Raw genomic sequence first — 23,702 nt, 5'->3', positions numbered from 1 at the left:
GTAGTTAAATATTTTATTTTGCTCCACAAAGACTACTTATGTCCACATCTAACCTCACTGCTGAGAACATATATATTTATCAACAGCACTGAGTGTGTGTATGTTACTTAATATACTTAAAAAAAGACTACTTTTTAGGGTGGGGGTGGGAGCGATCATTAATAAATGACAACGATAGCTGTGAAGCAGAATCATCAATGCATCATGAAGCAGCTCCAAGTCTGAACTGTATTTAATACACTTGATATTTCTACATCCACACACTGCAGCAAATGTCTTACTGAGCAAATGTCTACAATGTTTATGTTTTGTTAAATAATGAAAAGCATTGTGAAAGAAAGTTGAAACTTAAACAAAAAAACGAATACAAAAGCAAAAACAAAATGTCACGCAATTCATAAAAACGCATTCATAATTTCTAATCTGTTTCTTGCTGACCAAGAACAGAAAGGTGATATACATTTAGAACGCAGGATGAGACAAAATTACAAAGCAAAAGCTTTCAACACCCCACCCCTTTGTATTCGTCCGTTTTACAAAAGAAACATAAAGTGCAGGACACATTCAGATGCAGAGAGCTCCTTTCTGCAAACACACATACAGTGAAAAGTCTTTTTTTGAGAGCTCAGCCCTTTTTCGCACATCCTCAACACAGGCATCTTTCCTTCAGCTCTGGTGTCGATCATCCCAGAGCGAAGAACTTCAACCAACTCAGCACAGACAAAAGTCTGTACAAAGCACTTATGAAAGGAAACAGTTGGTTGCAACTTGGTTTCAGGAAACGAGTACAGATGCCAGGCTGGTGAAGAAAGCATAGTTATTCTCTGGCGCATCACCGAAGCAGACACAAATAAAATGCACAAAACAAATGTAAAAAGATTTTGGTAGGATTTGAAGTGTTTGGGTTGAAATTCAGTCTCTGATTACATGAGAGCAAGACAAAGGAGCGAAACTCAGCTGACGATTAGTTACCGAGTAATGTAGTGTCCTCTTTACGTCTCACGTCACGATCCGCACAATAACCGGTTGTGGTTAATTGACAATTACACTCAACACCAAAACCGGGCTGATTATGCCTTTCTAAAAAAGACAGCATTGTAATATTATATTATTTGCATCAAAAGCTGAGTGCTTTATTATCACAGAATTATTATACTGACTCACATACTATAAAGCATGCTATTTTACTCAAAATTCAACTTAAATTAATCACCACCTGTCGTCCTGAGACTCTTATTTTTGTCACAGGAAGTCCCAAAGCTGTTAAGTGCACAACAAATACTTTTTTGTGAATACACAGTATATAGTCAGTTGTAATTTAACATCTGGTGAGCTTGTATTACGGCTCAGCGTAGGCATTATGTTGTATTTGACTGATTTTTAATCACTTATCTGCAGTTAATTTATCCACATAACACCTGACTAGCATGGATGTCTCTTAACGGACGAAAGGCTTCCTTTTTTATTTTTACAAACTGTGCTGTGTTTAAGCTTCTCCAGACAACACTAAGGAATACTTCTAGGAAAACAGAACAATTAAACCATCCTCTTTCTCCCATCACATATACTGTTCCGAAGCTATAATGTGCTTTAGTCCTCCGAACCTGTCGCACCACACAGTGTTCAAAGCAAAAGATTTAAGGCCACAATGATTTCCACAGGTATAGTGTAATCGGAGTGTTGTGAGATCACCTGAACCCATGATGTTTTTCATGATTTTCTGTTGTACATGATGTTAGAAATTTGGATGAGCATATTAACCATACCCAAAAGAGGCTCAACTACTCTGAATACTCACATTAGCAAGTTTTCCCCCACTCTTGTCTCTGTTTGATATCAATAAAAGCATTTTTTTCCCTTAACAAGGTTTAGGCATAAGGCTCTAGTTGTGAACACAGAGGCCCCACCCATCTACTATTCAAATTAGGAGCAGCCAATAAGGGCCTTTGTAAGGAGCAGAGCCGAAACCTCCTGCTTCACAAAGGGGACGAAATTAACGGGCTGCATCAAGGCCCAGTTTAACAGTTCAAACAGAGCTGGAAATGAGCTTAACACATCCTCTTGGCCTATTTAAAGCAACGAGACAGACCACTCATGATGGCCTTTCTGGCTCAAAAAGAAGCAATCAGGCAACAAAAGAGCAACTGTATGATAGAAATGAAAACAATTACACCTTAAGCCATCATCCTGAATCATCCATTCTGACTGCTGATTTGGACTGAGTCAGACAACTACCCTGCCACCCACACATACTGCATTGTTCATCCTCTCCCATAATCAGCCTTACAGAACTGAAATTCATGTGCAGTCTCTTTATATGAAGATCAATCTGAAAGGGTCCTACAAGAAGAAACTGACTACAAAAAATAGGAACTTTCAGAGCTTTAACTTGGCTTAGACTTTGAATATGTTGAGTGCTGGTATACCAAAACGTTACATCACACTACAGATTTAGAAATTATTCATATTCACTGTAACTGCTCTTTGCACACTAGCGTAAAGTCAGTAGCTCTGGTTGTATGTTATGCATTGAAAATGTTAAAAATGTAAAATAAAGCTGCATATCTCACAAACTGAAGCCCTATGACACTCTATTGATAACTCAGAAACTCTCCCTCCATTTCAAACATGCTTTGTTCCTAATCACAGGTAGGTTTGTTTTCCTCTTCATGATTAAAATCAAACAATTCAGGTCACACCCGCAAAGCACTCCCCACCTTTTTTTGTTTGTTTGCAGTAGTTACTGTTTACCAGAGCAGCAGCATTGCAGTTACAAGATTTGCAATACTGTTTGGCTCCAACTGAATCTTCTTGTACTTCAGAGGGTGCAAGGACACTAACTTTCATCAGTTACTCTCCTCAGACTTGACATGATTTTTTAAAGAGTGCTCTTTGTGACCCCTGACCTCTGTCATACTTTAAGCAGTGGATTTGCTACCAAAGTGATTTTTATCCAGAGACTTTACTGGTTAAGTATTCATTGTGTTGTCTGGATGAATTCTGTTCTGCTTTTTAGTGAGGATATTTCTCTCTTCTGAGAAAGATACACACCTAGCTTGAAGAATGCAATACCTCCAACTGTAAAAACAACAGTTATGGCACAACATGCATTTAAGCTGGCAAAAGACACTGCAACAAACCCGCTTGCCAGAGGCCAACCATGCCGACATGCTAACAGCCACACAGGGAAACGTTTGCCATTGGCACAAACGTACTTTCTGCAGGCTTTCTACTGAAAACTGTGGCATAAAAGACTGAATGTCTGTTTATTCCTGCACTATGATGTTGTTGTTTTTTTTAGCCTGGTCTGCTGTATAAACAACTCGGATCGTTCCTAAACGGAGAGGTTATGATGGTGATATTAGAAAAGCAGGGGGCGGGGCTGAATCCTCTAAGACGTCTCCATCATGCGCATGTCTTCCGTTTCTGTAGTGTCCTCCTTTGTCCACCTCCCTGTGCTTGTCCAAAGTCCAGCTTCTACACAGCGCTTCATAGGAAACTCTGCCACCTGGTGATGAAATGCAAAGACACAAAGAGGTCAACAGAAATCAGAAAACAATCACAGATGAACACGGTCGCGTGCAAATCAAAATTAAAATTAGACTCAAACATAGCTGAGAGATAAGTCTACTGTGGCTTAGTTAAAGGCTCTTTAACTGCAGTTTGAGATTTTAAATATTTATCTTTAATGATTTGTTCTTTATTTTTATCAACACGTTTTGTTCAATTAAAACAAATTAGCATTAAACAAACATGTGTTGTAAGTAATATTCATTATATGGTCAGATTTCAAAATTTAAGTTAAGCTGGTTGTGCTTTTGGATTGTTACAGCTTTTTCTTCTAACGTCTTGTTAGAAGAAAAAGCTGTAACAATCCAAAAGCACAACCAGTTTCAGTTTCAACAGGCTGCATCCTCCTAAAGCTTTTTTCCGCTCTTTAGAGTTGAGTTTTGGCAGCCAGTCCAGCTGAGAGGCCAACAGAGGGTCGACAGCGCATTCTCTCAGTCTTACAAAAAGGCCTGTTGTACTGCACCCCACACATTTACCCTGTGCTATATCCCCTTTATCCTCCTCTCTGGAGGGGAGAGGGAGGGGAAACAGGAGGACAAAGGAGGGAACAACTAAGCTGTAGTGCCTCTTCACCTCACTGTGCAATACCTTTTGTGCAATACTTTTGTAAATAGTCAACGGTGCAATAGACTCAATACTTGAAATGTGCAATTCACTTGTATTTTTATTTTTATTCCTATTTATTCTATTTATCCCCTTCGTATATTTTATTTATATTGTCTCTGTATTTATATATATGTGTGTGTGTATAACTCTGTAACTTCTGTCGGTGCTGTGCTTTTTTGGAAATCGAATTTCCCAGAGGAACCCACCCGAGGGATTAATAAAGTTCTATCTTATCTTATCTTATCTTTAGCAATTTCTACACTTGGATTACTCTGAATGTTGAAATCGTTTCCACAAGTCCAAATATTTTTACATGTCTGTAATCGGTTTACAATATCAAAGACTTAATTTATGTGAGACACACATCTTTACTGATCTTTTGGTCATACTGTAACACATTTCTTATATAACAGAGCTTCATCTACAGTGCTTCACAAAGACCCCTACACTGCTTTTTCCTTTTCTCTTTTACTCTACAAGTTTCTTCGTTTTCATTTTAAATGGTCATCCCAGGAGTACAATGTCAAAAAAAGGGAGTTTAAAGCCTCCAAGACTCCTACTAATATTACGGTTTTTCCCACACACTGAGTAACCAGCCAACTATGGGAGTGGTCAGGGAGATGGGGTCACACATCAGTGTGATCAGACATTAGATAGACTTGGGAGCTCATAGGTTAAATACTGATGACCAATGTTTGATCAACACAGTGAAACATTTCTATTCTCACATGCACTTCTGTCAGGTGATGTGTGGAATAGTTCAGAGCTACAATCTGTGTCTCATAGCTTAACAGGAATTCACAAGCTCCCCAGCAGAGATGGGAGGATGACCTTCCCTGCCAACACACCTTCACTTATGCCTTTATGGGTAGAGTGAGAAGAAGGAAGCCATGCTCAGACAAAACGCATGACTGAGCACATGAAGCAGGGTGGTGGCAGCATGATGCTAAGGGCCTGCTTCTCAGCAGCAATGACAACCAGAATGCTCAGATCTGACAGAGATAAATGCAGCTAAATAAAATCAGAAACTTGTCCCAAAGCCACCCCATTATTGTGTTTGCCGTTGGCTAGTTGAACTGTCACTGGGTGGTGCACCTGATGCCCCCCCCCAAAAAATAAAAATAAAGACATAATACAAAAATCTATACAGAGATCTGTAGATGTGAGTTTACAGATGTTTCCTACTGAACAGTGAGGATGAGCGAGGGAGAATGGGATAAGTTGCCTAAGGCATGTGTGCAAAGCTTGTAGTGACTTGCTCAAAAAGAAAGCTGTAATTATTACTGCCCAAGAGGGTTTTACAAAAGATGGAAGTAAGATTTAGAATAGTTCTGGAAACACCAGTGAAATATTTCTTTTTTTTTTTTAATTTAAATGTCTCTGCTAAAATATACTGCGTTAATTTTAGATTTATATTCCAAATGTGCAAATATTCTTTGTTAATCTATTATAGGCATCTAGTAAACAAACATGCTAATGTATAAGTTTTTAGAGGGAATAATTTATGAAATAGGTATTTTTTTAAAATAAGGGAATATAACTAGAAAAAAATAATTTAATTAAAGTATATTTTAAGGAGATTTTCCCCATTTTTCCATAATTAAAATTGAATCTGAAAACGTCCTTTTTTCAAAGTTCTTCTTAATAAGAGCAAACTGGAAAAGTGGACGACAAAAAAAGGAAGTGTCTGTTTAAAAGACAAACAAACAAAAAAAATAACCAAATATATATAAATATATATTGTCATATCCTTAAGAAAGCCCTGACAGATGCACGTGGCCCTTCAGCTGATTCACAAATGATCAAGCAGCAATTCTTAAGGAAGGCAAATAGGTAGAAAAGGCTGAGGTATACCAGAGGCTCTGTCATGGTTTGGGCATGGTTTGGGCATGCTTTTTGGCCAGTGCTGTTGGAGATCTCGTCAAAATTGATGAAATATTAACACAGAAAAGCATCGTCAGATTTTGATCTATCATGCAGTGTTATCAGGTAAGATTGGCAACTGCTACATTTTTCTGCACATCAGTGAACCTAAACACAGAACCTGGACCTCAGCATTATTGAAGCAGTGTGGGATCATCTTCAGAGAATGGAACAAAAGGAATCCGACATCCAAAGAAGAGCTCTGAATGTCCTCCAAGAAGCCTGGAGAACTATTCCCGAGCGAGTTCAGGCAAACATCGTCTTCAAGCTTGTTTTCACCTTATATACCGAGTTGCCACTTATGTTTGCACATGTTTCAAGAAACCTCTGCACCCATTTTGCATTTTCTTAGCATAATCTAACAGTAGTTTGATGTTTTTGCACTCTACAGTATATAAAACTGCTTAACACGGACTACTTCAAATCAAATCAAATCACTTTTATTGTCACATCACATGTGCAGGTACATTGGTACAGCACATGCGAGTGAAATTCTTGTGTGCGAGCTTCACAAGCAACAGAGTTGTGCAAAATACAATAACATAAACAGGCAAAATATACGAATGGCTAAATCTAAAACTAATAAATATATGTACAATATATCACTACATGTTTCTCCCGTTTTACAGAAAACCAGATGACTGTTACAGTGAGGATGGATACATGAGATCTGACTGATTTGATAAAACTAAGACTGAGGATGTCCTCTCGGGTTTCTGCTGCGCTGAAGAGGTCAAATAGCAACTGTCAGCAAATGTGTTGGCCACTTCTGATTTTACAGGTAACATTAACACAATGGGGCCCAGCTCCTTGTTATAAGGTAAAGTTTACCTTTTTGCAGCTGTGCCCACACTGTAGTGCTGTCATCATTTACAAACAAAAGAAACCACAGACACATCCCTCGGGAATGATCACCACCAAGAAAAACCAAAACTAGTTACTTTCTTATTTATATCAAAACAAGCTCAACAGTGCCATCTCACTTCTGTAAGTGATAACTGCACTGAGGTACAAGATTTGCTGGTGCAAGCTCAAGTGCACTTACTGAAGGTACTGTTGATTCTTTGGGGTCGAGTATGCAGTTTGTGCCGATATTCTGCTGTTCAGTGTTGGACAAATGACCTCTACATTTGTCTGTGTAATCTTTAACTCTCTGTTTGAAGGCCTCAAGTTCTGTATGGAAGACCTCTAAGTAGACGTCTTGTCCTTCCTGGAAAAACAACAATATGTCTGAGACACTCTGAAAGCTAGTATATGATGGCTTTTTATTATTATCTCTAGAAAACAAAGCCAAATTATTTTAGCATGCAACACTATAAAAGCCATAATAAGATGCACAACATTCATACACATCAATGATAAGATGAATTTCTCTTACTTTGGCTTTATGAAAGAACTGTCTGAAGCAGCCTCGAGGGTCCTGCTGAGAGTTTGAAGCCATCTCCAGGATGAACTGCATCACTACAACTTGGTGTGCCACCTGCTCCATCAACGCTTCTTTCTGCAGAACACAAGTAGGAAAAGCTAGTGTGATGTCTTTGGTTTTCTCACCAGATGCCCTCTTTGTAAGTTCTTTACCTGGAAACTGGCCCAAATTTACTTTTTTTTTTACGTTACCTTTTAATTCACTGGTTGAAGAATTGTTAGAAATACTGATTTTTAATAATTAACATCTATCCTCCTTGGATTATTCTATATAGAGCAATATAGTGAAAAAAAGCTTCTATAGGACTATCCTATGTCCCATTCAGTAGCTTGCAGGATCACCTTTAGCACCAATAATCTGATGCAATCATTTTCTATACATCTTTATCAGTCTCTCACTATGGAGGAACTCTGTCCCCCACACAACACTGCTTCAGTTTCCAAGCATTCGTTTATGCACAGCTCTCTTACGGTCATACCACAGCATTTCATTTGTGCTGAGCTCTACACTTTGCATGGTCCATTGGAGGCAATGCATTACTTCAAAACTCATGCCAAAATAACGATCGATTGATAGATCGATTGATAGATCGATTGATAGATCGATCGATAGCTAGCTTACGCTTTACACTTATCTTCCAGATCAACTACTCAGGACACCTCCCCTGGCTCTGTTTTTTAGCATTTGGGAATTACATGACCCACAGAGTTATGACCCACACGAAAACTGCATTATGCTGTTTATAGGATAAACTGTTTTTAGTCACTTGATGAGATGTTGACTATAATGAAGCAATAAAGTAACACCAGGCCTACTCTGTCGGCATATTACCCCTTCTTGCTGTAGACTCATGCACCACAGAATTAAGTAGTTTGCAGTTTCCTCACAGATAAGCTGAGGCATGGCTGCAAGGAATCGCTGACTGTCATCCCACCTTCGCAGCATACCTGACAAAGACAAATAAATAAATACAAGATTGATTACAGAAACTTACGACTTTTAAATATCAGTAATATATGCAGTTATTTCTTTAACACAGCAGTCAACAACTGATCTCTTTTCTGCTTTGCTGTTGTTAGCATATGCAGTATCTACTGAGCACAACAACAAAACTGCCTGTGAATCCAAATCTGTGCAAATTCATAATTTTTGCATCACCTGTCTGATCAGTTGATAACTTGGTTCCTTATTTCTTATGTAACTATCCATTAAAGCTTCTAAAGCAAAAATATACAGCCTGTGTTCAGTGAAATTATAGGTGTGATAAAAGTTGATGGCAAGGTATGTAATACAGGTTCTTCTAAATCTCCAATATAGACGGAGAAAAAAAAAAATTCCATGACACTGAAACCGTCACCCCCCCTTGTAGCTTGTTCATTTGAGGCAGAAAATGTGTAAATGTTCTTATCCTTGGTTCTACTGTCCTGCTAAGTCTGTTTTACACTGCTGGAAATGCAGCTACTTTAATGCAGAACACACACCACAAACAGTTATTCATTAAAAATAAATAATTAATTTCACTGTGATCGGCTGATAAACTAAAGCAATCTCCACATCTCCTTTATTGCGCTGTGAGAAAGTAGCAACTAACGTTTAAATGTATCCAGTTTAAAGTTTCAGAGCTCTACTGTGCAGCCGTAATGTTTCAAATAAACAGGAGCACTGAGACTGAACTTGGCATTAAAATAATTAACTCGAGTTGTTCTTTATATATTTTTATCCCTATTTCATCATTATCATCTGGTAACATCTCTGACTGAAATGGGCACCACTCAGAGATCATTGTGTGCAGAGGAAGAACCATATTAGGCATGAAATGCTCCTTTTTATGTGAGTGTTGATAACCACTGCTGTGATGCCAGCAAGCTTGTTTCCCAGCAGCACATAAACAAGGCCGTAATCCATAATTCAGATATTATTATCACGTTGACGACAAGCAACAAAGTTAATATCCAACTTTATAAGATCTATTTAAAGAAGTGTGTCCTGGAATGAAATTGTTGGAATGTCACTATGCAGGCAGCTTAAAACTTATTTGAGTTTACACATGAAAACTAAATGAGGACATCCTTTCCCTTTACACCAGAGAAACAATCCTACTAAACTGCAGCAACGTTAAAGCCACAAACCGACTTGCTAATTGATGACGTTTTGGCTCACTTACCAAAATGCCTGAGCTCTTGTTCGTATTTCTGGAGAAATGTCTTACACTTGTCCTGGTCCATTTCTGCAGCCTGATGCTGGACATTGATGATACTCTGAAACAGAAAGGAAACACGGTCTTAAAATCTTGGCACAGAACACAGCCCCTCTATATGTTCATTTTGCAATGTTGTTTGGCAAACTTGCCTTATCAAAAACATCCCAACTAGCTCCAAATACAGGACTGCGGCTGGGTTCCTGAACTCCCAGCAAGCTCTCCTTGCGGCGCCACTCCTCCTCATTGTGCGTGAGCTCTGTGGGGCAGGCCTGAGTCCGAGCACGCTCTTGCTCCAGCGACTCAGAGCTGTGGACTCCTAAAGAGCATAACTGATCCTGCGCCTCAGCTAGTCTCCAACTTGAGACGATCGAGGCCTTCACACAGCGCTGCTGACTTTGGCATAGCGATGCCATGGGACAATCACAGAGGTTTGATGATGTTGGCTGGTTTGAGGTAAATGGAAAGCAAATGACTACTGTTAAAAAAAAAAAAAATCAGCTAGCACTTGTTAGCAATACAATAAATGAATAAAATTCAAGAGGTTTTGCACTTCAATCAAAGCCCAAAATCTTTATGCCAAGTTTGAAATTTAGCAACATATTCCTCAGAAAGTTATTCTGAACACATCTTTTCTGGGGTGGCAGTAGATCAGTTCTTCTACTAACCAGAGGGTTGGTGGTTCAATCCAGTCTGCATGGCAAGATACCGAACCCCAAATTGCTCTACCATGGATTCATCAGCAGTGTTGGGACTAACGCGTTATTAAGTAACGCGTTACAGTAACTACGTTATTATTGTGGTAACGAGCACGGTAACTAGTTATTATGCCAAAACCAGGAACGCGTTACTCGTTACTGGGATTTAGATAGGCTCGTTATTCGTTACTTCGTGTGGCGGCTATCGTGGAGCTTCCACAGATTCAATAACATTAGCAAGTGGTGGAGGCCAGCAGGTGGATGAAGGAAAAGGGAGGCAAGAGGAGAGACCCGAAGCGGCCGCTGGTCCGAGAGTGTCAGGTGAACTGAACTTCAGGTAAGAAGTTATAACCTGCAGTCCATCTGGGTCAGATATGAACCAAGTTTAGTTGGAGTTTATTTTTGTTATGCTGACTTTTTCGTACTGCGTGCTAGCTAGCATGATGGAGTTTCTATACAGCTGGGTGGGTGCTATGTTACTGATGTTGAACTTTATTTTATTCATAAGGTTAATTATTAGAGTTGCCAACCGTCTCGTAAAAAACTGAATCGTCTGGTATTCAGAGAAAATGTTACGCGTTTCGTATTGAGGTGAAAAGGAACAGTTTGTCCCGGACTTCAGCTACAATGAAAAAGGCACAAAGCTGAAGTTATTCTGTGTTTACGCTGCACAGCTGCCTCTTCTTCTCTCATCCTCTCACCCTCCCTGTCCTGTTTCTACTTCAATCATGAAACTGATCAGTGATCAGCTGATTGGCTTTTCTCTCTTGTTTATTTATCGCTCACTTTGCGCCAGAAAGAGGAAACCAGCGGATGTCGCGGTAAACAACAGCAGCATGTTTAAGCTTGATCAGCTGTTGTTAGAATTTATTTAATATTAATTTCTACTATCAGCTGATGTTTGCTGGAGCCACGGCTGTAAAGCTGCTGGTCATGATGTCGGTTTGGATATGTGGTGAGAGGGAAACATGAAGACGAAACCAGGAGATGTCCTTACTGAATCATCAGAGCTGTGATGGAGAAACAGGTTTACCTTTTAGGTGACATGAATGAGTTGAAGGGAAGTTATGAACTGTTTCTGAGAGACAAATAACACCAGGATCCTTTTTTAGGTAGCTGACAGCTGGTAACTGTGCAGGTGCGGATCTAGTAAAGTGTTGCCAGGGGTCCATGTAGGGCATTAAAAGGGAAAGGGGGGCACAAGGAAATACTTTCTTATTCTCATTTAAAATGTCTCACTTTTAAAAAAAATAATTATCTGAGTCTTGCAACAAACAATTGATAGATTGATACATATATACCATCAGAACAGTGTACATCACTGTCACAACAGCGTTTATTTTCATTCAAAGGCTTTATGATTTTTCCTACAATGGTGGGCTAGTCAAAATGCCCGGGAGGATTTTTTTGTCCCAGTCCAGCCCTGTATGCAGCTCATCTGCAGTCTGGTGTTACCTACATCTTCCTATTCAGAAGGCAGAATTTCCGAGTTCTGAGTACAATCGAACGCACCACGACTGCAGTTTTTGTGTTGGATGTAAAAAGCAGGCTAGGATAGAATCAGGTGTGGGATTTCTCTCGTGGAAATGTGCACATTATTTTTTCCTTTCTATTGGTAGGTGGCACAGTGCACTTGTGGCAAGTAAGCAAGCTAGAAGACTGGCAATCTTGCTGGGTATCCAGTTACGGAAGCAACACATTAACAAGAGAATTCTGAGTAAAACCAAAGTTACTTTCCCTAGTAACTAGTTACTCTGAAAGTAAAGAGTAACTTGAAGTAACTGAGTTACTTTTGATAGAACTAGTAATGTAACTAAGTTACTAATTTAAAGTAACTTACCCAACACTGTTCATCAGAGTATGAATGTGTGTGCACTTAGGTGTACAAGAAAAGTGTTTGTGTGGAGGAATGAAGCAAGTTGTATAAAGCTCTATAAGTGCTCAAGTAGAGATAGTCCATTTACAATTTACCATGAAATGACTCTCTCTGAGTGGTAAATGAGGTGATCACCTAAAAACTGAGGGATGACTCTGCATCACACACTAAATGTAGTTCATTAGCTTTTAAGCTTTCACGACCGCAGTCAAGCTGCGTTTAGCTTAAGGTGGAGCATGAGGGTTAAAAATAAATAAACGCTTGTTTCCACTTCACCAGTGGTCGCATGCCTTCTCTGCTAGCTAGTAATCACACACAGCTGTCAGTGTGCGCATGTTTGAGTCGGGGGGGTTGTTACTTCCCGTTATGGCCTCTGATCCCATCAACCATCCCACCTAGGGGGTATTTCTTCCCAACCCTGATTTCAGTGGTGTACTGACAAGATAATGACGCAGCGAGTAATCTGATTACCCTATAAGCATGAGCTAAAGTACAATAGTTATTGGGCAACTGCGGGTTAGCAGCGTGAACACTGACATTTAACACTAAACTAACTGGTAAAATATCCCGTTGTTGTGTAGGGTGGAAACTGTGCTTCAGAATAACAGAAAATGTTATAACATGCACACTCCAGCTATCTCCAACAGTATTCGCTTGTTAGAATACCGTTAAGCACATCTTGAATGAGATAACTTAAAGGCCTTACCTTTTGGTGAGGGTAAAGACCACTAAAGCCTCCGGCCGTTGAAAGTGACTCACTGCTGGGCTCTTCGCTGTGGTGAAGTGAGTCTCCGTTGCCCAGCCACTCCATAACTGCTAAGCAACTAGCTGGTTAGCTCTGCTGTGACAGTGAGACCCGCTAGCTAATGCTAGCCGTGTTTGAGGAGCCACAGACAGTGTTGCTCTTTATATTCAGCCGCCTCACGAGATTTATGTGGGATCTAAATACCTGTGTGACAGCCAACAGAACAGAAAAGGGGATATGATGCATCAAAAAAAATCACTCCTGCTCCTGTGGATGATAGTGTAACAACAACAACCACCACCGTGTTCTGGCTACGTCCCCTTTTTTTTTTTTTTAAGTGGTGACGCAAGGGACACGTGGGGAGCAACTTTAATGACGTGAAGCACTCAGAAGTTTTTCTACTGAATTCTGTTGCGTTCCAGTAAATTCTGCTATAAGGATGCTTTCTTATAGCAGAAGTAAGTTACTCTTAACTAGAAACTCAATTTTTTTAAAAAGGGAAATTGTACAGATGGTCACGACATATCTGGGTGTTTCCGCAATTATTTCTGACATCAAAGTTATTCAATATTCAAACTTTAATAAGTCATTGATACTGTAAAGAGGCTTGGATAAATTTGAAAGGAATGATTGTGTGATTGAGGAAAAAATATTATTCAATATATTGGCTGAGTTTTTGTATTTCTTACGCCCTACCAAAGGAAAAAAAATGTAAATTTTGAATAGTACATTTAGTACCTTCATTTCTTTACATTTTCCTTGCAAAATTGGAAATGGGTTCAGTCATTTATTGAAACATTTGTAAACATACATAGAAATACAAGTTCATTAGAACTGTTTCAATTTAAAGGTTAATATTTGCAAAGACCCCCTGTTCATCTGCAGTAGGTAGATTTTTTTGTCCTTCACCTGTCTAGTTTCTTCAGATTTGTTAAAGACACCCTGTAGACCACGCCAAAATATGCCGTTTTCAGCTAATAGCTCTTTGGTATCATTTTGCAAAAATCCTGTGTTATCTATTTACCACGGATGACCCTGAGAGGCCAAACGGACTGCAACTTAAGAAAACACCAGCAATAAGAAAAACGCTGCAAAATCACACAAAACACAACGGAAATAGGAAAAAACAGATTTCCAAAAGCACAAGGGAAGTGTTTCTGGGGAGACAATAATCCGACGGACCAGTTGCAGGAACCCAAAACATGGTAGGCGTGTTTTATCATAAGTCTTTAGGCTAATAGTTAGGCTAACACACGTACCTCTCATCTTTTATTTCCTCACAAAACCAATAGATCCTCCACTTCTTTTAAGTGTCTACCAGCGCAATTCTTAGCCCCCGCCCCCTAATGATCAAATAGAAAAACTGGACTGAAAATGTGTGGAAAAAAAACAACCGAAGTACAATGTACAAATACAAGGTAATATTGGTGACCAGTATAACGACAAATATATGACCAAACCTCAACGTTTAAACAATTAAGAAACCCTAAAATCCTCAGTTTATCTCTTTGTCAGTGAAAAGAACAAATCAGCGTCATTGTGTGTAGCATCTTCTGGAGTATTAATGGCAGTGATTGAAAATGTCTACAATTTCAGGAGTGTGCAGTTACACATTAATATGTGTGGAAGGTTAACTGCAAGAGATTGGACAGGATTCATATTATTATACCTTCCCTACTCCAGTTTGTTGACAGACCACGCTGCTGCGATACAGAAAACATAAAAGCCACTACACAGGTTAGAAAAAGGAAAAATATTACCTACTCATTCTGATTGCCATGTTACGGGCAATTTAAAAATGTAGTAAACAGAAGACTGTTTTGCATAGACATTTGCAAGAATGGATCAAAGCATCAAATTTGTGCAAAAAGAAATGAAAAAAAAAAATGCTTATATTGTGTAACTAAGCCACTTAATTATGTGGAAGATGAACAAAAAGTTTTAATTCTTTTTTGTGTTAAATTGCGTACTGTGACCGGACGGTGGCGGTAGTGTACTTTAAACTGCCAGGACAGACCCCCACAGAAAAGACAGAGCAAGAATATCGTTGTGCAATATTTCTCCCTAGTTTCAGTTTACAGGCAGCATTACCTATTGGACTCGTACCGTTTTAAGTCAGCTCCGTATACATAGAGTCTGCTGTTACATATTCAGGTTTGTAGTTGGAGCTCTGGCATGATTTATCAGTTATGGTGTGTGAATATGTGGCCAAAAAACACCAAATGCATGTATAGTTTAAAAGGAAGCGCCGCCTAAGACCAACTTATGGGCGAAATTGGCCCACAAGCGGACCAAACAAACTGATTATAATGCATTAACGCGAAGCTACAAGCGAGCTGGCTTACTTGACGTTTGCTAACTGTATAAAACTGGTGAGTATATTCGTATCGATAACGTAACGTTATACTGTTTTGAATAAACATTTATTTCTTGTCGACGATTTAACAAATAAAGGTTATCTGTGTGGTGAAGAGCAGCGTGACAGCCTGGCTTTGAGATTATGTAGCTAGCTAGCTTACACTGAGTTTCTTCACGTTTGATTTTTGACCTTTTTAGACAATAAACCTATTAAAGGTTAACAATAGCATTCACACAGATACTTACAGAGGGTGTGCTTTTTGACTGGGCCACACGAGATCCTGTTTTTTAAAGAGAAAGTGTAGAGGAAGTTGGAGGTCTTTCTGTCACCACGAGGTGGGGATAGAAGATAATTTAAAAAAAAAAAAAAAAAAAAGACTCCACTGCAGGTGCCGTATCTCGTTTCTCATACTCTGTAGTCTAAAATAGATGCTGCTGCCCCTGACTGTGTCAGTGCCAAAGGCCCCTTCTAGAGCCTGCAGATATTTACATTGGAGAAACAACCGGTTTTCAGGCCCACAAAAAAACATCCTCAGTATTAAACTCACACTCACTGCCAAATGGCATCTTGCCCTTTCCCAGGCTGCAATTCCCACAGGTTTCCCTTGTTGTACTGTTGTATTTATTAAATTTTCATTTATTTTTTTAAATTTGAGGACAAATGGATACAAATGCAGTACTAGTACTATACAGTACTGCAGTTATTTCACCGCTAGTAATATCTTAATGTTTTTCCTAGGAGAAAGGGGGGAAAAAAATAAGAGTTTGTATAATTCTTAACAAGCTTGAAAGTCCATATTTGGTCTGACAACCTTTGTTGTTCAACATAGCCTGAACTTTCTTAGGCAAGCCTCAGGAATAGTTCTCTAGGCTTTTTGAAGGACATTCAAAGCTCTTCTCAGTCCAGATGATCTTGCACTGCTTCAGTCATGTTGAGCTTTGGGGAGGCCAGTCCATAACTGATAGTCTTCCACTGTGTGCTTTTCTTTCCAAGCATTAAAACGCCACTGGCTGAAGTGCAGCCCCAAACCGTGACGGATTTGCCACTGTGTTTTACAGAAGGCTGTAGACCAGGGGTCTCCAACTCCAGGCCTCGAGGGCCAGTGCCCTGCATGTTTTAGATATCACCCTGGGTCAGCACACCTGAATCAAATGATTAGTTCATTACCAGGCCTCTGGAGAACTGCAAGACATGTTGAGGAGGTAATTTAGCCATTTAAATCAGCCGTGTTGGATCAAGGACACATCTAAAATCTGCAGGACACCGGCCCTCAAGGCCTGGAGTTGGACACTTCTGCTGTAGGCACTCACTGTTGTACTCTGTTCTCACCGCATCTGTACAAACTTAGAGATGGACCGATCCGATATTACGTATCGGTATCGGTCCCATACTGACCTAAATTACTGGATCGGATATCGGAGAAAAATAAAAAATGTAATCCGATCCATTAAATATCATGAAAGCACCTCACAAAACTTGCAACACGCCGTAACTCGCCTCAGAACGTTAGCACGTCGGAGCAGTATGCATCACGTGATAGAGCGGCTGTGGCATGCGGGACCTGTCGGTGGTCTGGATAGCATTTGGAGCTTCGCTAGCAACCCGGCATTTCATCTCCGACAAAGTTATCCCGAGAGAAGTAAAGCAAGTGTGTAAGTCCATCTCTGAATGTTTGTAAAGCATTCCTGCGTTAAGCTTAACAAGCGACTGCCTCTTCTTGCTGCTACTTCAATCATGAAACTGCTTAACGATCAGCTGATCGGCTTTTCTGTCGGGAGTACGTCTCTCTTGTTTGCTTTTGGCCCACTTTGCACCAGAAAGAGGAAACCAGCGGCTGAACAACAGCAGCACGTTTAAGCTCTATAAGCTGTTGTTAGAATTTTATTATTACTTTCTACACCAGGATCTTTTTCTACGTAGCTGACGGCTGGTAACTGTGCAGGGGCGGATCTAGCAAAGTTTAGCCAGGGGGGCCGATAGGGCATTAACAGGGAAAAGGGGGCACAAAGACATACTTTTCTTTCTTATTCTCATTTAAAATGTCTAGCTTTTAATAAATAATTATCTGACAGCCAAAGTTTTAATTTGATGCAAAATGAATAGAAGTCCATTACTGTATATAGTAACTATTAAGTCTAATATATATATATATATATATATATATATATATATATATATATATATACCCTAGTAAGCTATAGTACTTTTTCCTTTGTGAAGGTACCATCTGTGCAGTCTGCAATTTTGTTGAAGAAAGATGTTGAATCTATTTAATATTTCTTGAAAAATAATTGATTTCTGTGCATTTTTTTTTCCACACTGCATCAAATTAAGGTTGATTACGTCGATTAAGCATCATGAGGTGGCGCGTGAGGGGTGGTTCCCTATTTTTTATTTATTTATTTTTGTTGTTGCTGGGAGTTGGAACCCTATTAGTTAGGTTGCTTAATATTTATGCTAAGTACTCTTTAAAATACCAGAATAGGGAGGATGGTGTAGGTTTAAGTTTATTAGATTGATCAGTATTGCTGAACTATGAAATATTTTTTTTGGATACAGGTATAACAGAATAGCTTTAGTGTAGTTGTTGTTTTAAACTTGAGTATGAACTTATACAAAATGCAGCAAGATATTTAAAAAACAGTTTTGTTGATTAAAAAACACTATCGGATTCATATCGGTATCGGCAGATATCCAAATTTATGATATCGGTATCGGTATTGGACATAAAAAAGTGGTATCGTGCCATCTCTAGTACAAACTGACAACTATTTGAACGAATAATTTCAAATGTGGATTCATCACTCTATAAGATCTATTACCACTGATATTCAGTCCAGTTCTTGTGTGAACTGGAGTAATTCAGCCTTTCTTCCTTGTTTCCCTCACTTAAGAATTGCCTCTTGACAGCCACTCTTCCAGTGAGGCATTTCTTATATTACTTAATGGAACAACTGAAGGATCAGATGCATCTCTCAGGTCCTGTGTCAAGTCTTTGCTAGATTTTTTTTATTTATTTTTTTCATATTTCTTCAGGATGTGACTTTTTTTTAGGGACACACTGCACACCATGTTGAGAGATGCCGATTTTCTCTGGCTAGGGAATTTTTCATAGATTCAGCTAAAAAACAAAAAAGTGAACAAATTATGTAATTTTGCAATAAGCTGCCAGTAAAGTGCCTAAAGACTGAATTTAACATTGGGTCTTTGGAAACTTCTGTAGACAGGATTCATAGGGCAAATTAATAAATGGTTCAACAAAAAACCAAAAAAAGCACACAATGTTATAGTATTAAAACTTTGCCTAAAGATGGCCGTGTTTACACATATTATCCAAAAAATATCCGTTTATTGTGACAGTGAGATATTTCAACAATGTGTTTTGTTGTTCCTTCTTTCTACACCTACAGAGTGATAGCGGCACCTCATCCTGCAGACAGAAATGAGCCGTACTACTCCAGAGGCCTCGGGTTTGTACCATAGTTTTCTCACACAGAGACCTCCTATTAAGGTTTCTTCCAAACAAAAAAGCCCATTTAGGTAAACTGTAGATTTGGTGGTGGCTATGAAGACTAACACACAGCTGATTAACATCAGTGACATGTACATTTGGAAGAGAGGAATGCTCTTTAAAAAAACAAGACATCACGAGCTTTGCAATAAATTTATTTTTTCAAACATTTTTGTTAATTGAGTTTCATTTACTCAAGCATAACTTTTTTTCAAAAATCTGATGGTCACAAATAACAGGAAAGCTTCTATCAAAAAAGCTTACGCAAAGTTATTGTGTTTTTGCAACAACCCTGGTGTTTAATACATACGGACCAAAGGCCAGAACCAGTCCACCAAAAGGTTCAAATTTTTTTTGTAATTAAAGTTTTTATTATTTTGAACATTTAAACTAACATAACATAAGAACACAAAACAACAAAAACCACACAAAATTATAAATAATAAAAAAATTTTGTTCTCTTAGAGTCTCTGTTTGCTGCTCAATCTTCCCAGCATTTTCTCGCATGCAGCATTTTCAGTCATTTTCTCCTCCACATTTTCAGGGTTGGAGTCCGAGGCTCTTTCCAGAGTGTTAAAATAAGACGAACAAACGTCACAAGCCCAGTGTTTAACACTCTGAAGCCTGCTTTGTCTAACTGTGGCACCTCGCGTCTGTCCCCCAGTAGGCACAGTCTCGGTGATCTAAGTAATTGAAATGTCACCCAGCCCTCTATATATTTTAAAACATTTTCTCATATTGGGGAGACCCCCAAAAGGGTCAGATTTGACCAAATTGGAAAATGTGAAATTTCAAAGGAGGGCAACATTTTAAGATTTTCACAGCTGCCTTACTAATAAAAACATCACCCATGTCCTTGTGTAAAACACCAAAGTAAGTTATTGTTTTCCATTAAATAACTGAAAAGTACAGAGTTTTGTAGGATTACATTCCTGAATTGAATCTTATACTTGTTATACTTGTCTACCCTTTAGGCATGTGTCACTCTATATTTGGTGGAATCAGCTTGTAGTGGGTCAATTACGAAGAGGCAGTTGACGTGTAAACACGGGTTTAATAAGCATCAAATTCTTCAAGTCCTTATATACTCCTCCATTTCACCATTCTGTGATAGCACCTGTTGAAAGCCTTTTCCAGCACCTCCAACAAAATTCAAAAGAAGAGAAGTACTTGTCGAAGAATGTTGTGGCATCCTTCCAGTGAAGTTGAGCCACTTGCGCAACTGCCAAGTCGCACTGAAACTGTTCTGGTGGCTGTAATGACACCAAATGCCCCTTTTAGACACTTGATCTTTGTGTTTCCTTTATTTTGGCAGCTGCTTGGCAACATGCAGTCAGACTTGTCTGTGGATTTAAAACCGTCTAATTTTCACTGATATAGTTTTATCTGCCTATAAACATAAATTCTAAAGATGCACTCGGATAAAGTGCATAATTTCTCCTCCAAATTTCTGATTTTCTCACGTTCACAAAAAAGAAAGGAAACGAGTCACCTTCTAAGGGGTGAATGAGTGCATGTTCTCTGCATGTGTCTCTGTATTTGTATGTGGTGATAGGGTTATTATGTTATAATGAATGGGGAGCCTCTAGCTCTGTCATTCATCCACTAGCCAAGAGTGTAAAGAAGCTACATGCTCAACATTCCTCTCCTCTCTCCCCTTCTCATACAAACAGCGAGACTGAAGTGGGTTGTGGTGTTTGTGTGAGTCCCTGTGCACGTACCCTATGCATGTTCGGCAGCAGGATGAATGAGCGCGGGCAGGGTGCATAACAGAAAAGGAAACTCGGCGGCCTTTCAAATGTTGAGAACCGTTAAGTGGACTTTTGTGATGCTGTTTTTTATGCATGTCATAATCCATTTCATACAAAGCCACCGTGGGTAATAAAAAAGCAGTTTTGTCAAGTAGCTGAATATAATTTAATGTCAAGTAGAATTAAATTAAAAACACCGATAGATTTTAGGAAATGATCTAAAACAAATGTAAAGTTTGCTCTTTGTGGATCAAAACATGGCAATACACTGATGTAGTGCAACTAGCATTTTCATGAATAAGAAATCCAAATAGAGTCAACATAAAAGTGAGATAAAATTAGGCAATATTATTATACCAGTATTGCTGCAATTTAGTGAATTGCAAATTCACTAATTTAGCGTGAGTTTATTAAGAGAAGCTGGAGAATTGAAAGGAAATGTTGATTGATTGAGGGGAGAAAACAAAAACAAGCTCTACTAAAAGGGCCGCTGCAGGAAGATGAATGTAAAATTCATCTTTAACGGGGAACATAATAGGCAAAAAGTGTCACACCAGGAGAGGTGCAGCAAAGAAAGAGGCCAGCTCAGAGAGAGGAGGGAGAGGTCTTTTCGTCTGCTTTCCCAGGCTATGCATCAGGAAGGCTGTATTTTTTACACCATGACCAGCGCATAGCCTTTTCCTGGGGAAATCCGAGACAAAATCAAGAGAGACTGGTGCAGGGAGGGAGAGGAGAACAGGAAAAGTAGCCCTGGGAAGGAAGAAGGGTTGCGGCGGTGGGGGCAGATACGGTGGAGGCCACACAGCATGAGTGACAGAGAAAGAAGCTGGAGTTTTTGGGAATGCTCCGTGGAACACACGCACAGGCAGACACAAATTGTAAAACACACACGCATGCTCACAGCTTCTCTTGTTTCCAAGCTCTCGTACCCACCATGGCATTCCTAAAATGTGCTTCGAGAGTCTTCTCTGGAGTATTTTGGCTGCACATTCAGCTGGAATGCAGAGCTAATGCTCGGTTCCTCTACTGTCCAACCAGCCTCAGCTGTTAATCCGATGTTATGGCTGCTCTGCTGTGCCTGTTAAAGAAATAATGTTTGACGTTATGGCTGCTCTGCTATGCCTCTTGTAACAGTATTTTCTAGTGGATCATGTTACTGCCAAGTTAAGAATTATGTGAGACAGAAAATAAGAATTCAAAAGATTGGGCAAACAAATTTAACCTTTTGTTTACAAGAATTGGGGAGGGGGTCAACAGTATAAATTGCTTTAAATCTGTGCAAAACATATAGCGCCAACTTGTGGCTTTTGGGGTTTTTTTCAGAGGATTTGCATCTTTGAACAGGTCAGTTTTCACAAAAAGAGCTCTTATAATACCCCAAAAAGACATCCATTGAAATAGTTTTAGTTTAAAATAAGTATAACTCCACCTCTGATTCCTTAACATGTCAAAGGTCAAAGTGAAATCCCACTGTGTGTGTGTGTGATTGTCTCTGTGCCTGTGTGTGCAATATGCCCCCAGGTCTTGACCCTGCCGTGCTGAGAGACCAACTCTTCGATCTGTGGAACCGGAAAGATCTGCAGATGGTAAGAGTCACTTTCACAGCGTGTGTCAGGTCCATATATGCAATACTGAGTGTGTGTGTTTACAAAGGTAGCAGGATTGGAGCTTTTGTGTGTCTGTATGAAGCATTTGCACAGGAAGGAACAAGTGAAAGAAAACCCTGAATCCTTAAATGAAGCTCACCTGTGTGTGTGTGTGTGTGTGTGTGTGTGTGTGTGTGTGTGTGTGTGTGTGTTAATGAGGAAACCAGACTGCCTGTCAGTAGGAAGGAATTTGTGTTGCTCTGAATGAACTTGAGATCTGTGTGAGTAGGATATTGAGTGCTTAACATCTGGTTTGCAAATTAAAACAGAGTCTGGATTTGTCACTCATATATTATTTTCTCGTGTAGGAAGTTAGAGATTGTTTTTTTTTTTTTTATTACTTTTTACACAAAATGTCTCAAAAGACTCATATATGCTGATGGAGTTAAGACATTTTCTGACTCTAACTTGAGTGTAACACTTTGGCTTCACAAAAACATTTTTGAAAGATCCACTTTAAAGTCATAATAATAAAACAGAGTAAGCAAGTGCTCAGAGTTGTCCACAAGGTTTAGATTCGAAGTAATCTACCATCACACTTTAATGTTTTATACATTCATTCAACCTTCTCCTCTATTATAGTTTTACCACTCCCTTCTCCTCTGTCCACCCACAGCTACATTTGGCAGCCCTCCAGGGATTTTCAAAGCTGTCTGAGCCTCTAGAGGCCTTACTAACAATCCTGGAGAGTTGTCCGGGCAAACAGAAAGGTCGGAGCCACACCCTTGGCCATCACATACTCATGGAATTCCAGACATGGATTAAGGAACATCCTCAGGTAGATAGGCAAGCAGTTACAAACCTGCTGTTGTGGTTAGCAGTCCGACTTTTTCATCCTTTTGTGATTTTGAACTGTACACAAAGGCTTGCTGACTTTATAGTTGTGCCATCATTGAGATATTTGAAAATGAATACCTGAGCAATTTATTTTATTAGTGCAGACTAACAAACCTTCTCATTAACACCTCTGTAGTAGTGTAGTATTCTTTAGTGTTTTAAAAGGGTGTTTTTGATTTCTGTTTTGGATTGGGGGTTTGTGTTCTTCATACAGGTCAATCTGAGTTCAGTGTCGGAACAGCAAGCAGTGGCACTCCAACAGCGTGCTCTCAAGTTGCTAACAGATACCCAGCCAAACTTTGTAGACAGTCTCATAAACATCTACCAACTCAGTTCACTGGATCCAGCCATACTCCGATTGCACATTACTTGGTTGCATGCTCTCAGCTTCTACAAAGAGGTGGGTGCATGATTTCATGATATTATTGTTGTTATTGCAGAAATGTTTAAGACAAAATAAAATCATAAAAAGTGAAATTTATAACCCCCACAGGCAGCAACGCTCGGTATTAAGCTGAACTTACAGGAAGAGTTAAATATGGAGGAGGTGAGATATC

General features: G+C 39.3%; 2 protein-coding genes across 4 annotated transcripts in view; one reads left to right on the top strand and one right to left on the bottom strand.

Annotated features, from left to right (window-relative positions):
* Positions 1-214: 214 nt before the first annotated feature.
* cdc37l1 (cell division cycle 37-like 1) lies at positions 215-15,766 on the bottom strand. Of its 2 annotated transcripts, XM_004538283.5 has the most exons (8): positions 15,646-15,766; positions 13,003-13,245; positions 9,875-10,168; positions 9,690-9,783; positions 8,357-8,472; positions 7,478-7,600; positions 7,145-7,309; positions 215-3,508 (listed from the first exon to the last, which is right to left on the bottom strand). In XM_004538283.5, exons 2-8 carry the CDS (start codon positions 13,105-13,107, stop codon positions 3,392-3,394), a joined length of 1,014 nt encoding a protein of 337 aa, XP_004538340.1. In that variant the 5' UTR covers positions 13,108-13,245; positions 15,646-15,766; the 3' UTR covers positions 215-3,391. The 2 variants fall into 2 exon arrangements, with proteins under 2 accessions (XP_004538340.1, XP_076742516.1); XM_076886401.1 differs by lacking the exon at positions 15,646-15,766 and having other exon boundaries at positions 9,875-10,200; positions 13,003-13,377.
* exd3 (exonuclease 3'-5' domain containing 3) overlaps positions 15,087-23,702 on the top strand; it is a 47,285-nt gene continuing 38,669 nt past the window's right edge. The window contains exons 1-6 of one of the 2 annotated variants that reach the window (XM_004538280.6): positions 15,087-15,413; positions 18,811-18,870; positions 22,184-22,248; positions 22,925-23,086; positions 23,360-23,545; positions 23,639-23,692. In XM_004538280.6, coding sequence (XP_004538337.2) covers positions 18,843-18,870; positions 22,184-22,248; positions 22,925-23,086; positions 23,360-23,545; positions 23,639-23,692 — 495 coding nt within the window. In that variant the 5' untranslated portion in view covers positions 15,087-15,413; positions 18,811-18,842. The remainder of the gene's footprint in view (positions 15,414-18,810; positions 18,871-22,183; positions 22,249-22,924; positions 23,087-23,359; positions 23,546-23,638; positions 23,693-23,702) is intronic. The other variant, XM_004538281.6, reaches the window with a different exon arrangement.

The sequence above is a fragment of the Maylandia zebra genome, linkage group LG7, assembly GCF_041146795.1.
Source record: "Maylandia zebra isolate NMK-2024a linkage group LG7, Mzebra_GT3a, whole genome shotgun sequence".
In the NCBI taxonomy this organism is placed as follows: Eukaryota; Metazoa; Chordata; class Actinopteri; order Cichliformes; family Cichlidae; genus Maylandia; species Maylandia zebra.
The sequence above is the reverse complement of the archived record's forward strand: the minus strand, read 5'-3'. Positions and strand labels throughout refer to the sequence as shown.